The following is a 14106-nucleotide window of genomic DNA, read 5'->3' on the forward strand; positions in this document are numbered from 1 at the left end:
AGCACTTCGTGGCACGAAACATTGACAGGACTGAGTTACCAGTTCTTCGTAGCTTGCGCCTAGAAGGCGCCTCGTTTTGTTTGTTGTGAATTTGCAGCCCTAACGAATTCCATTTTGGGATGGGAGGAGACGAGGACACGATCATGGAGGAGGGCCAGAGGCCTCCTCCTGCACCCTCCTCTGTTCTCACCTTACCTCCTCTCACAACACCTCTTGATCAAATTGGATCTGCACTAGCGTCATCTCCATCTGCTTTTCCTCAGATATCACAAATACCTGGAGCAAGCTCTTTATCAACTCAACCTACCCTAGTGACTGGGATGCCCCCACCACCGGACCGTGTCAAGATGAGTGACTCTGAAAGCAACTCCCTTGATAACCTCGTCAAGCGAGACAGCCTGGTTGAAACTAATTCAGATTGGTCTGATGACGAAACTGCCGTCAAGTCTGGACTTCCTGTTGGTTCTCTCGCCACTGGGCTTTGTTACGATGTCCGAATGCGTTACCACTGTGAGGTTCGCCCAACCACCGAGGTTCATCCGGAAGACCCTCGACGAATTTACTACATCTTCAAAGAGCTTTGCCGTGCTGGGCTGGTAGATGATCCGGATTCTGTTCATCCGCTGGCACCACAGACACTGAAGCGCATCGCTGCTCGAAATGCCACTGAAGATGAGATTACGCTCATCCACTCCCAAGCTCACTACGCCTTTGTCAAAAGCACCTCAGGTAAGTGGTCCATCTGTTTTTGATCCACAGCCCACTTCTGATTCCGCATTTGTAACATTCATCGATAGAAATGCCCGATGACGAGCTGGTGTACCTCGAGAAGACTCGCGACTCGATCTATTTCAACAGATTGACCTTTGCTTCGTCTCTTTTATCCGCAGGAGGCGCCATTGAAACATGTTTGGCCGTCGCACGGCGGCACGTCAAGAATGCCATTGCTGTGATTCGCCCTCCGGGTCATCACGCGGAATATGACACTGCAATGGGCTTTTGTCTTTTCAACAATGTCCCCATTGCAGCCCGAGTCTGCCAACAGACCCTTGGAGATCAGTGTCGTAAAATTATGATTCTGGACTGGTTAGTGACATGTTCCTGGTCTGGTGAGCTTGAACTAGCCTGGCTAATCGGTTGACGTACGTAGGGATGTTCATCATGGTAAGTAAGATTCGAAGCCCTTCGTTGTAGTTTTATGCATCCGTATGGGCTCTAACTCCAGCGCAGGTAATGGCGTGCAAAAGGCCTTCTACGATGACCCGAATGTTCTCTACATCTCGATTCATGTCTACCAGAATGGCAAGTTCTATCCCGGCGGCGCCGAGGGTGACCTGGATCATTGCGGCGAAGGTGCTGGACTCGGGAAGTAAGTAATGATCTCAATTGAAGACTGGGCTTGAATCTTCAGACTAAGCTCACTGTCCTTGCCAGAAATGTCAACATTCCTTGGCCTGATCAGGGCATGGGCGATGGCGACTACATGCATGCCTTCCAAAAGGTTGTGATGCCCATTGCCGTGGAATTTGACCCGGATCTAGTGATCAGTGAGTCATGTTGATCCGAATATACATATCGTGGGATCGATGCTGATTGTGGGCCCAGTCTCTGCTGGGTTTGATGCCGCTGCTGGTGACGCCCTTGGTGGCTGTTTCGTATCGCCCTCTTGCTACGCTCAGATGACACACATGCTCATGACCCTCGCAAACGGCAAAGTGGCGGTCTGTCTGGAGGTATGGCCCTGAGGAGTCCCCCGTCTTTGTACTGTCTTGGAGGACTTCTGACTTATGTAACAATGCCAGGGCGGGTACAACTTCCGATCGATTTCCAAGTCTGCACTTGCTGTGACCAAAACCCTCATGGGGGAGCCCCCAGATCGGCTGACCAAGACAGCCCCAACTCAAGATGCCATTGAGACCGTTGGCCGTGTGATGGCTACTCAGGCACAGTACTGGCGTTGCATGTATCCCAGGCCACCTCAGCATCTCGCGTGGGCGGATCGATTGCATGGTATGTGTTGAGGCAAGACGTCAGACCGACTTACGATTTAGTGCTAACACCACGCGTAGATGTTCTTCGCGAATATCAGGCCCATCAGCTTTACGAGAATTTCAAGTTGACTCCTCTTTACATTTATCGCAACAAGATATCGAAATCTTTCCAGAACCAGGTTCTTGCGAGGTAAGAGTTGTGTGGAGCGATAGACAACCATCTTCATGACTGACGCTTCACACAGCGCAAATTACCATGAGCGTGTTCCGCTTATTGTCATCTTTCACGACCCGTGAGTGTGACTGTCATCGTGATCGTGATGGATCATTCTTAGGTTAATTTGCATTCTCCAGTCCCGAGCTGATGGGGTATCCCGACCCCGTCACTAGCAAGCTCGAAGCTCACAATTGCTGGATGGTGAGTGCACTTGTAGTGCTTTAAACTTGCTTCGATGGGCTTGTACTGACTGGCTCAAAAGTCCGATGCGCAAAAAGATTACATTGGATGGATCATTAGCAAGGGCTACGCTGTAATTGACGTGAACATCCCCAAGCATGTTACACAGGTACCAGTGAGTGTGGTGGTCTTGGCTTGTACTGTGCGCCTGGACTAATAAACCTGATCTCTGTTCTTTCCTAGGCCACGGGAAAGTACGAAGAAGAAGACGAGAATCGACCCACTGCAACCGAAGAGCTTGCGAACTACCTGTGGGACAACTACATCGAGTCGGTCATCTCATTGAATTCCAACATGCGTGAAAAGGCCCAGCCACCGCTGACATGATTTTTCAGCTTCTTTGACAAGCGTGAAGTTTTTTTCCTCGGAGTCGGCAGCGCATTTGCAGGAGTGGTAAATCTCCTCATCAATCGGGGTATGGACTGACCCGGTGAACCCCTTTGAAGATTTCCATGCCATGTTTCTCAATCGTTAACGTTATTAAAGAAAACCTGTACAAGCGCGTTAGCGGGATCATTTCGTTTGTGGCGGAAAATCCCGTGCGGGCTGTTGCCTCCTCCACACAAGTGTGGCTGTCCAAATGGTACCGAGATGTAAGTTCCAAGGACCTCGTCAACGGAACGCTTCCTGGTTGTCAAGTCCAACGGCTGATATTCAGACGTGACAATAGAACTCGCTGGTTTTTGTTTCCGAGTCCCATGCGGTCTGGAAAGATCAAGACCGCAAGCCATCCAAGCGATACGGCACACTTTTCAAATCCAGCAAATCCTCTCTGGGGGAGATGATGACCGAACATCAGCAGCAGGTCTTTGAATGGCTCGCTGATCGCGCGGATGAGGCCCTTGATGAGACTGAGGATGAAGCTGACGAAGATATGGCCGTGAGTGGGTAAAGAAAAAGGAGAACGTCGGGACGAGTGTTTCTTTCTCTACCCTTTGAATCCGAATAAATTCGGGGGGGGGGAGGTGTCGGAGTATCTGCGGCCTGCCATCTGCCATGATCCTTTTTCATTCCTTATCCGGGCAATTCCCATCCATCTTGTTACATCACAGCTGATCATCAACACGCCGCAGATTTTACTGTGGTGTGCCATACCTTTCGACCCAATTTACATTTTTAGTGTCAAGTTGTAAAATTTCCGAAATTAGTTAGCCATTACTGTCGCTCTTAGTATTTTGTCTTCAACCTGCGTCACTATTCCATGTTTGCCGTTCAGACTTAGGAATAGAGGCCACCCATGCCCGGCGCTTAAAATGACTATCTAAAGGGAAATTCATGACAAAAAAGTTTACATAGGCAACGTCTAAGAGTCCTCACAAACAAAAAAAAATCATCAGAGCAAGGTAAACAGGTGGGTGGAACCACATGACCCTGTGATGGGCTGGCAAAAGGTTGTACCCCGGCGACCTTTCTACCTTAGCAAGTAGGTACGCAGTGGGACATGTTGTGTCATGCGCTGCAAAATCAGGATAGTCGTCAATGGAGCAAATACTTAGTCTGGAAAACTAAGCCTCCGACTCGCTGCAAAGAGGCATACACCGTCAACCTAAGCAAAAGAGCCCACAATGTCTGATGGCAATCTTGGGATTGGCTTCAGTTGTACTACCATGTCTTTTACCCGTAAAGAGATTGGTTGTCTCTTCTCAAGCTTGTGCCTATATCACCACTGCAGGTAGCTGGTTTTCAGTCTGATATCGGGCTTCGACTACTAAAGGACTCTAAGAACTAACTTACTCGAGTGAAAGCAAGACATCAAAGACCCTGGCGATGTTTGGGTCGCCAATGATTTTAAACATTCATACTGCCTAGACTTCTGGCCCTGGAGCTATTTGTCTTGGAATTTGATTCCGCCAATAAGCTGCTCCATATATTTTCTCCTATACGATCAGGCCTTGGCCGGTGTAGCGTCGGATGATTGAGCTTTGTACACCATCGTAGCCGTGCCATCATCCCTTGGAGTGGTACTTGGCAAGTTCTTAGGCTTGTGACTTGGCCGAGATCTGATTGAAGTGAAATTACCCCCGATTAGAATAGGTTGGACTGTGACACTAGATCACGAGTCAATAAGACGGGTCCACTGCAGGGAGATATAAGAAGGCTTTCTTCTGCCCTAGACACCCTCCTTGAACACAGTGCTGAATTTTGAGTTAGGCACATCTGTTTCAAAGCTCTCTTCGTCCCCTACAATTTCTAATTCAGAGAATCATCCATTTGTGTGATCACTGGCAGCTATACGCTAATATCACACCGAGAAGAACCTAGGAAACCTACCCAACATGCACTTTGCCATTTCAATCCGAATTGCCGTGGCCGCTTCTTTCGCTGCTGGGTTAGTCCATGCTGGCAAGGTCGGCGATGCCATTGTCCAGAACAACTGCCACAACAAGGTCTACCTCTGGTCTGTTGGGGGCTCCGTCGGCGAGCGACAGACCCTCGAGCCAGGCAATCAATATGTCGAGAAACTACACTATGATGATACTTCGGGAGGCATCTCTATCAAGATCACACGCACCAAAAATGGACTGTACGATGGCAGCCCGCAGTTGAATTTCCAATACGCCCTTACAGACCACCTCTACTACGCCCTGTCAGCGGTGTTTGGCAATCCGTTTTCGAGTGACACCTTGCTTGTGCATCCGTCCGTTGACACCTGTAACAATATCTGCTGGGTTGAAAGAGACTGGACTAAAGCCAGAGAGCAGACGGAGACCTGTAGCACAAACGCAGATATTACTCTTGTCTTGTGCGCGGAATCTTGTTAGTAGAGGATGAGTGCTTTGTAAATGAGGAATCAAAATTTAGTGTCCCAAAACAAATGAGGTAAAGATCTAGGTAAAATGTTTTACCAGGTCCATTTGGGATGATGATCCGTGAGTCGAGACTGTCGAGACTGTCGAGACTGTCGAGACTGGAGAGGTATTCATGTTGAGTGCACGCTTGGGAATACTGGAAATACTCACGAGCCTCGAGAATTGGCCAATCCTTGGGCAGTCAAACGTAGATTTCCATCCATAAAGAGCCATGAATTGGTATTAAGAATTCCAAAACTCCATACTCAACTCATTCGCCTCGTCACACGTCGGGAGGGGATTCATACTTGCATGGCAAATTGGATACAAGACAGAGTGCTCTCGACTCTCTCTCTCTCTCTCTCTCGCTTTGATCCCGTGCTCAGAGCCTCGGACAGGGCCGATCCTCGTGACTGCGCCACCGCCTACCACCCCTCAGCAGCCCCCGGCAGATGCGTCAACCAAACTCCTCACCGCCCAAATCCTGACCAAGTCGCCGAGCCCCTCGGCTGAGGGTCTCCCCTCTAACGTTCGTTATCATCCCTGTTGATCACTCCATTTCGTATGATGAGCCCGGGTCTGAGCAGTGGACAGTGAACGGAAGTGTATATCTAGATATACCCCCTTCTCTCTTATTTGTACATTAGAGAGCTCAAGGAGCTATCGCTAGCTTTCCCATTACATCATCTTCCTTGCCCTATCTCTCGCTCCTTGATGCCCCCAAGGTCCTCTACAGCACATCCGTGGTTGTGGTATTGCAGAAGCTTGACTTGCCGTTCCAATCTCCGCTCAACCCTGTCACTGCGTCCCATCTCGTTCAAAAGTCCCTTAACTGTTGCAAACGCACCAACTTTTGAACGTAAATCCTCTCCCACTCGATCGTTCTGTCGCTCCTCTCAGGTTCTTTCCTCCACGTCTCCAGTCATGTCTCAAATTCAGCGCATCACAGAAAGCTTGGAGAAGCCGGACCTAGACGATCGCTCATACAGGGTCATTCGCTTGCCGAACAAACTGGAAGCCCTACTGGTCCATGACCCAGATACCGACAAAGCAAGTGCTGCCGTCAACGTCAATGTCGGCAACTTCTCTGATCAAGATGATATGCCGGGAATGGCCCATGCGGTGGAACACTTGTTGTTTATGGGAACGAAGAAGGTATGCCGGTGCAAATACGTGGATGTCCACAACCTGCACAAGAGTCAGACGGGCTGAAGCACCATGCTGACACGGATCCGTCTTCTCGCGCGCAGTACCCGAAGGAGAATGCCTACAATCAATACCTCGCTGCTCATTCCGGCTTATCCAATGCCTACACCGCCGCCACCGAGACGAATTACTTCTTCGAAGTGTCAGCCACCGGCGATTCCAGCCCTGCTCCCTCGACGGGGCAGAACGACTCGGCGGAGTCGACGGGCGCGAGTGATCAAGTTGCCGATAAGTCGTCTTCAGACAGCGCTGCAGACTCCGACAAGAAGTCTCCACTCTATGGAGCCCTGGACCGATTCGCCCAATTCTTCGTGTCCCCCCTCTTCCTCGAATCGACGCTTGACCGTGAATTGCGAGCAGTCGACTCTGAAAACAAGAAGAACTTGCAAAGCGACCTCTGGCGACTGATGCAATTGAATAAGTCACTTTCTAACCCCAAGCACCCATATCACCATTTCTCTACCGGTAACCTGCAGACATTGAAAGAAGACCCGCAAAAGCGTGGTCTGGAGGTCCGCAGTGAGTTCATTCGGTTCTACGAAAAACATTACTCGGCCAATCGGACGAAGTTGGTCGTCTTAGGGCGAGAGAGCTTGGATGTCCTCGAAGGATGGGTCGCAGAACTATTCGCGGATGTGGAAAATAAGGATCTGCCCCAGAACCGCTGGGATGACGTGCAGCCTTTCTCTGAGGAGGATATGTGCACGCAGGTCTTCGCCAAGCCAGTCATGGAATCGCGTTCAATGGACATGTACTTCCCGTTCCTGGACGAGGAGAACCTCAATGACGTTCAACCCAGTCGATACATCAGCCATTTGATTGGCCACGAAGGCCCGGGCAGTATCCTATCGCATCTCAAAGCGAAGGGGTGGGCCAACGGACTGTCCGCGGGGGCCATGCCTATTTGCCCTGGATCTGCTTTCTTCACCATCTCGGTCCGCTTGACTCCCGAAGGTCTCAAGCTGTACCAGGAAGTTGCGAAGGTGATCTTTGAGTACATTTCCATGATCAAGGAGCGGGAGCCAGAACAATGGATCTTCGATGAGATGAAGAACCTCGCCGAGGTGGATTTCCGCTACAAGCAGAAGACACCCGCCATCCGCTTCACCAGCCGCCTGAGCAGTGTCATGCAGAAGCCTATGCCCCGTGAGTGGCTGCTCAGTGGATCCCTGTTGCGACGATTTGACCCGGAGGTCATCAAGAATGCCATGTCCTACTTGCGAGCCGACAATTTCCGTCTCATCATTGTCTCCCAAGATTACCCTGGCGAGTGGGATCAGAGGGAAAAATGGTACGGCACCGAGTACAAGGTCGAGAAAATCCCTCATGACTTCCTGAGCGGCATTCAGAAGGCCCTGCGATCTACCGAGACCACCCGCACGTCTAGTCTGCACATGCCTCACAGGAACGAATTCGTCCCTACTCGTCTGTCGGTTGAGCGGAAAGAAGTCGCAGAGCCTGCGAAAATACCCAAGCTCATTCGTCACGACGATCGGGTTCGGTTGTGGTTCAAAAAGGATGATCGTTTCTGGGTGCCCAAGGCTACTGTGCATGTCACACTGCGCAACCCTCTGGTGTGGACGACCCCTGCCAATCTGATCAAGACCAAGCTTTACTGTGAATTGGTTCGTGATAGCCTAGATGAGTACTCTTATGATGCAGAGCTTGCTGGGTTAGACTACCACTTGTTCACCACCACCCTCGGTCTGGAAATTTCGGTCGGGGGTTATAACGACAAAATGTCGGTTCTTTTGGAGAAGGTCTTGAAGACGATGTCTGGACTTTTGGTCAATCAGGGCCGGTTCAATATTATCAAGGAGCGTCTGGCTCGGGCCTTCCGCAATGCAGAGTATCAGCAACCCTTCCACCAAGTTGGTGACTATGACCGATACTTGTTGTCCGAGCGCAGCTGGATCAACGAACAATACATTGAGGCTTTGGAGCACATTGAAGCCGAAGATGTGATCAAATTCTTCCCGTCACTGCTGGAGCAGACTCATATCGAGGTTCTGGCTCATGGCAACCTGTACAAGGAAGATGCACTTCGTATGACAGACATGGTCGAGAAAATTCTTGGGGGCCGCACCCTCCCTGCCTCTGACTGGTATCTTTACCGCAACATGATCATTCCCCCGGGCGGCAACTACATCTACCCTCGCACCCTGAAGGATCCTGCGAACGTCAACCATTGTATCGGATATTACCTGCATATTGGATCATTCTCTGACGATGTCCTTCGTGCCAAGTTGCAGCTGTTCTCGCAACTGACAGATGAGCCCGCATTTGATCAATTGCGAAGCCAAGAGCAACTCGGGTACGTTGTGTGGAGTGGCTCTCGCTACAACACCACGACCATGGGATACCGTGTCATTATCCAGAGCGAGCGCAATGCGCAGTATTTGGAATCTCGAATTGATGCGTTTTTGACGCAGTTTGGACAAACGCTGGAAAAGATGTCCGACGATGAGTTTGAGGGTCACAAGCGCAGTGTCATCAATAAGCGCCTGGAGAAGCTCAAGAACCTTGGCTCCGAGACGGGTCGCTTCTGGTCTCAAGTTCGTTCAGAGTATCTGGACTTTTTGCAACATGAGACAGATGCTGCTTGCGTGCGTGTCTTGGGTAAGGTGGACTTGATCGAATTCTTCAAACAATACATCGATCCGTCGTCGCCGACCCGAGCCAAGCTATCAGTCTATTTGAACGCACAATCCGATGCTGCTTCAACCGAGACGGGTCCTGTCCAACAAAGGACTCGCCTCATTGAGGCAGTGAAGGAGGACTTGGATAGTGCTGGACTGACTGTCAACAGCGACACCCTGACAGCAGCATTCGAGCAACTGGACATGGCAGTCGTAGACCTCTCTCAGATCATGTACATTCTCAAAGGGTTTTTGGCTACAGAACTGCCAGAATCTGCTAGGCAGAATCATGCAGTGATCAGCAAGCTGGAAGCGAAGCTCGGTGCTCAGTTGAAGCAGCTTGGGCTGGGTACGAAGGAACACGCCGATAGTGCGAACGGCACCTCGAGCAACTTGCCAAAACCTGTCATTGTCGAAGATGTGCGATCGTTCAAAGCTCGTCTGCCTGTCAGCACTGGACCCGTGCCCGTGTCAGATCTGACGGACTACGAGGACTTTGAAGCGAAGCTATGAAATTTATGAGTCGCGGGTTTATTACCAGGATATACAAGCACAGGGTTGAATTCATTGTGATTTTACGATGGATTCGAAGTAAAATCTCATGATGAAGCAGAAAATCTACACACATCTGAGTTGCATTACATGTTTTCGCATCCCAATCCGGAAACGTCCCGTCACCATAGGCCCTTCATATGATTTCATGAAAACATCATCTCTGATCCGTATCTTTTTTGTGCCTGTGACCTAGGTTGCGAATCATGGAATCTCCATTCTGCTATGGAATTCCACTTCTCGAGGCATAAATAGGTAGTTTTACCTATCCAGATCAATACCCACATCGGTATCCATGTTCTCGACTGGAACCTTGTCTGGAAATCCAATTCAATAATTGACCCGGCAGCCTGGTAGGTAATTTGTACGGGTATGGAGGGGTATGATCTCGTCTGAGGCTCGGTGAGGTGGATTTCCGATACAACCAAAAGTGCGATGAAATGATGTAACTAAGCACCTGTAACTTCACGAAAGCATGGCTACCTATGATGTAGTATACCGTCAAGTCCGGCCTAGTCTTTTCTTTACTGGACATTGGAGAACAGGCACCTACTCCGAGGGAACTGATCTGTTTCCCTGCGCGGTATCGAGGCGCCGCAAATCGACCGTTCAAATATATTCAACGTTCAATGGCAGCAGGAACGATCTAGCCTCTTCAAGATGGCGCTTATTTTTATCTTCCCCGTTAGGATTGACCATCTCAAAATGTGATATATAGAGGCAGTACGAAAATTGGATGCATAAAAAGCCGTAAAAACTTGAGGGGATGAGGTCATCCAGCTCCAAGTCCATCCTTCGAGAGTCAATTCAGCGTATACCTAAAAGGTACAGATGCGTTCATTTCGAGAGCGCACCAGTGACTACACCGCCTTTCACACCAGATTGTCTGCCTTCTTTGTTGTACCCCATCGCTTTTCCGGAAGGCGGTGGCATCGATAACGATAGCAAGATGCATCACCCATCGCTCAAGGCGCGTTCTGGTGACCGATTTAATTCGCCGTGTCCGATCTCAAATACCCCCTCTCTGACATTGTGAGCTTCCGTTGTCATCTTTCAAGCGACAGAATGGCGTCTACAACGGCCGCAGCAATCCAGAGTAGTCAACCGTTAGTGACCAATGGGCTCCCTTCAGCCGGAACCCAAGCTTGAGAGCTTTAAGAAACGGAGACTAATGACGTTCGACCCAGACCGATTCTCCCCAAAGACTTTTCTGCGAAACAGCCTGAAACGATTCGCCTCTACCCATTGAGCAATTACACCTTCGGAACCAAGGAGACACAGCCCGAAGAAGATCCATCTGTGGTAGCTCGGCTGAAGCGACTGGAAGAGCACTATGAGCTCCACGGGATGCGCCGCACCTGCGAGGGTGTCCTGGTCTGCCACGAACACAATCACCCCCACGTTTTGATGCTGCAGATTGCAAATGCATTCTTCAAACTGTGTGTATTGATTCTTCGTCTTCTTCCCTCTTCAATCAATTTTGGTTGGTGTCTTTCCTCGTCTGAGCTAACTCGCATCTCTTGTTCCAGGCCGGGCGATTACCTGCCTTTTGAAGAAGATGAGATCGAAGGGTTCAAGAAGCGCCTGAACGAGCGCCTGGCTCCCGTGGGATCGCAATTTTCCGGGGAAGGTGTGAATGAGGATTGGGAAATTGGTGATACACTTGCCCAATGGTGGCGCCCCAATTTTGAAACGTTCATGTACCCATTCCTCCCGGGTCATGTCACGAGGCCGAAGGAGTGCAAGAAGTTGTACTTTATCACCTTGCCTAAGAAGAGTGAGTTTTCACATCCGCGTCTGGACTGTGTTCCTGGATCAATTTCCTTTCTCCTATTCTGCGATGTCTATGAATCTTTCGACACGCTCCCTTCTCCTTCCTTCTCGAGCCCCTACTGACTGCTTGTGTCTTCCATTGGACCAGAGGTTCTTTCTGTGCCAAAGAACATGAAATTGCTAGCGGTCCCGCTATTTGAACTTTATGATAATACCGCTCGTTACGGCCCTCAGCTCTCGGCGATTCCACACCTGCTGTCCCGATACAATTTCGAATTTGTGGACGAGAATGACAACGTCGTGGCTGTGACTCCGGGCACTCCTTTGCCTCCTGACCAGATTCCTCGCACCAAAGTCCTTGCCGGTGGGGATGATGGGCAGGATACTGGCATGACGGACGTTGGTGAAGGTGAGAATGGAACGGGTGGGCAGTAAGTGAGAGAGACCTCTGGCCCACTGATGGCGGATCCCGCACTGTTCCATTACCCCGGCGGAGACTCAAGTAGTAAAACGGGCAAGTCGGATGTTATCCTATACGGCCGTATCTAGATAATTTCTCTTTTACATCTCTCCCTCTTTGTCTCCTGCTTCCTTTGCCCAACAGGTCCTGTACTATGAGATCGGCGGCGTTGACTTGTTGATGTTGGTCCCTGCTATCCGAACGCAAGCACGGCAGACCTTCTCTTCTCGGAAACCTCCAGACCCTTCCGTCTTTTCTCGCAGCCCATGATTCCCCTCTGCTTGGTTTGCACTGCCATGCAGCCTGTCTAGCTCATTTAGGTTGCAACGGGCGAGGCCCGTCCCTGCGCGGGATAATCGAGCTTCTTGGCAGCTCCGCCAAGCTTCATTGCGCTTTTTTCTACAAGTTTCCGTCCCTTTGAAAAGATCTCTCCAAGCTGGCCGTCGCACTAAACCTGCCCATGCATTTGATCCTTCTCATCATTTGGTGTATCTTCTGTACTCACCTCGTAGTCCGACGGCGATGAAACAACGGCTTCCGGATGGAGAGGGCAGAGTGCTTTGGCGCTATATCCGCCAACCCGGTTACCTTCCGCAGTCGATGGATATTGCATATGTGCCCTGCATGTGAATCACATCGCCATCATCATCCGATTTCCGACTCATCTGCTTGGTTTTGACTCTCTTTGCTTATTCATGCTCTCCACTGGGCGGTTGCGCTCACTCTGCATGAAGGGGGGGTTGGGGCTAAAATCCGCGCTGACTTCGGGCTCGAATACGAGAGACACAGGTAGTGCCTTGAATTCGGTCGGAAATGCATCGCGTCTCCCACGGGATGGCCGTAGATTCGGGGGATCAGCCCGAATAAGTCAAGATAGAAGCACTGTTGGTTGATAACGAGCAGAGATTGTGCGCATGGGGAGCGCTAAAGTCCAATAATCGTGGAGGATCGAATTCGAGACCAGTCCCGCCTCTACCCCGGACTTTGGGTCCCAGCAGCCCATGCTCTTTTGGCCCCCTCATTTTTCCCATGTGAGGTGGATCCTCAGATCAGGATGTTGACTGGGAAATCCTGTATGGTGGCTGGAGAAGAGTGATGGGGGCTGCCAATGGACGGCCATCAGAGTTTATAACTGCCGAGGCTGTCGAACTATAGGGTTTCTTGAGTGGGATGGTCCAGCGTCCGCGATAATCCCATCCGTTGGACCATTGTAGTGGGGGCCTTTTCAATGCAATATGAGAGCGCTAATGACTCGGATCAGAATGGGCCCTTGAAACTGTGCTGTGAATAGACCCAGCATTGACCGCGGTGTGGCTCTTCGTGCAGAGGTAGACATTGCACTCGATAGATTTTTGCGAGGAGTAGAATAGCGAGCTGGTAAATGAATGTGCAAAGTGGTGGTGGTCTCTCGAATCTCCAAGTCAGCTGAGCATCTACACCGCATTGAAAAAGATTCCTTCGCAGTACGCCAGCCACTCCCATCTCTCTGTTTTGGTCTTCCTCCTCCCTCTCTCTCTCCTCTTCTGTGTACCAACCAAATATACTCTCAATTGAAAGCAAAAAAAAGGATGACAACTGCGGCTTCAAATGGCTTGCCCTTGTGGACCCATTCTCCCCAAGTTTTCTCCTCTCTTCCACGGAGTATCAGCCGAAATCGTACCTTTGGACCGACCCATTCCCACCTCATCCACCTCGTCCACCTCCATAACGCTCAGTAGAAGACCACGGAACAATTCATAGCAGCACTAAACTCAACGTTCCCGCCCAAGGTGGTGGTAACCGTGCAGGGAACGAATCACCACTCGCCGCGGCCTCCGGCACCCCGACAGGGCCACCCTCTTCTTCCCCACTGGGCGTTATCCTCGTGGTCGATTTCCCCAACCTTCCACGAGTCTTCTCTCCACTTGCGGCTTCTGTTGACTCTTTTCCGTTTTCTGCAACGGACCTTGTTGGTCTCGGGGCCCCTCTTGGCTCCCTGCAATACGACCGCCAACTCTCCACTTGTTCCCTCAGCGTGAAGGCTAACTGGCCCACCCCCCGTGAAGAATGCCCAGCTGCAGGAATGCCGATCTTGCCAAAATCATTCCCGCACTGCCAGTCAATACTTCCCTGCCGTCCGTCAGGAACGGACAACAGGCCTAATCGGATTGCAAACACAGAATTCCTGGTTATCGCAGGGGATCCGGAGGCATGCATGGTCATTAGCTCTGACGGTCCTGCGCCCTGACTCGTTCCACGC

The 14106-nt window shown here is 50.6% G+C and overlaps 3 protein-coding genes across 3 annotated transcripts; all 3 read left to right on the top strand.

Annotated features, from left to right (window-relative positions):
- Positions 1-119: 119 nt before the first annotated feature.
- Positions 120-3340, top strand: POX_a00048 (Histone deacetylase clr3; the record flags this gene model as incomplete). Its single annotated transcript, XM_050108997.1, has 15 exons — positions 120-729; positions 798-1086; positions 1151-1164; positions 1231-1369; positions 1435-1547; positions 1606-1733; positions 1803-2010; positions 2070-2181; positions 2237-2284; positions 2346-2409; positions 2471-2563; positions 2632-2717; positions 2784-2863; positions 2935-3041; positions 3119-3340. The coding sequence occupies 15 exons, from the start codon at positions 120-122 to the stop codon at positions 3338-3340; spliced, it is 2313 nt and encodes a 770-aa protein (XP_049972765.1).
- A 1384-nt stretch (positions 3341-4724) lies between these two features.
- Positions 4725-9595, top strand: POX_a00049 (uncharacterized protein; the record flags this gene model as incomplete). Its single annotated transcript, XM_050108998.1, has 4 exons — positions 4725-5205; positions 5636-5766; positions 6138-6392; positions 6488-9595. The coding sequence occupies 4 exons, from the start codon at positions 4725-4727 to the stop codon at positions 9593-9595; spliced, it is 3975 nt and encodes a 1324-aa protein (XP_049972766.1).
- Positions 9596-10699: 1104 nt separating this feature from the next.
- On the top strand, positions 10700-11842 carry POX_a00050 (Cleavage and polyadenylation specificity factor subunit 5; the record flags this gene model as incomplete). Its single annotated transcript, XM_050108999.1, has 4 exons — positions 10700-10740; positions 10822-11073; positions 11164-11411; positions 11556-11842. 4 exons carry the CDS (start codon positions 10700-10702, stop codon positions 11840-11842), a joined length of 828 nt encoding a protein of 275 aa, XP_049972767.1.
- Between the last annotated feature and the right edge of the window lie 2264 nt (positions 11843-14106).

Source organism: Penicillium oxalicum, chromosome I (genome assembly GCF_001723175.1).
Source record: "Penicillium oxalicum strain HP7-1 chromosome I, whole genome shotgun sequence".
In the NCBI taxonomy this organism is placed as follows: Eukaryota; Fungi; Ascomycota; class Eurotiomycetes; order Eurotiales; family Aspergillaceae; genus Penicillium; species Penicillium oxalicum.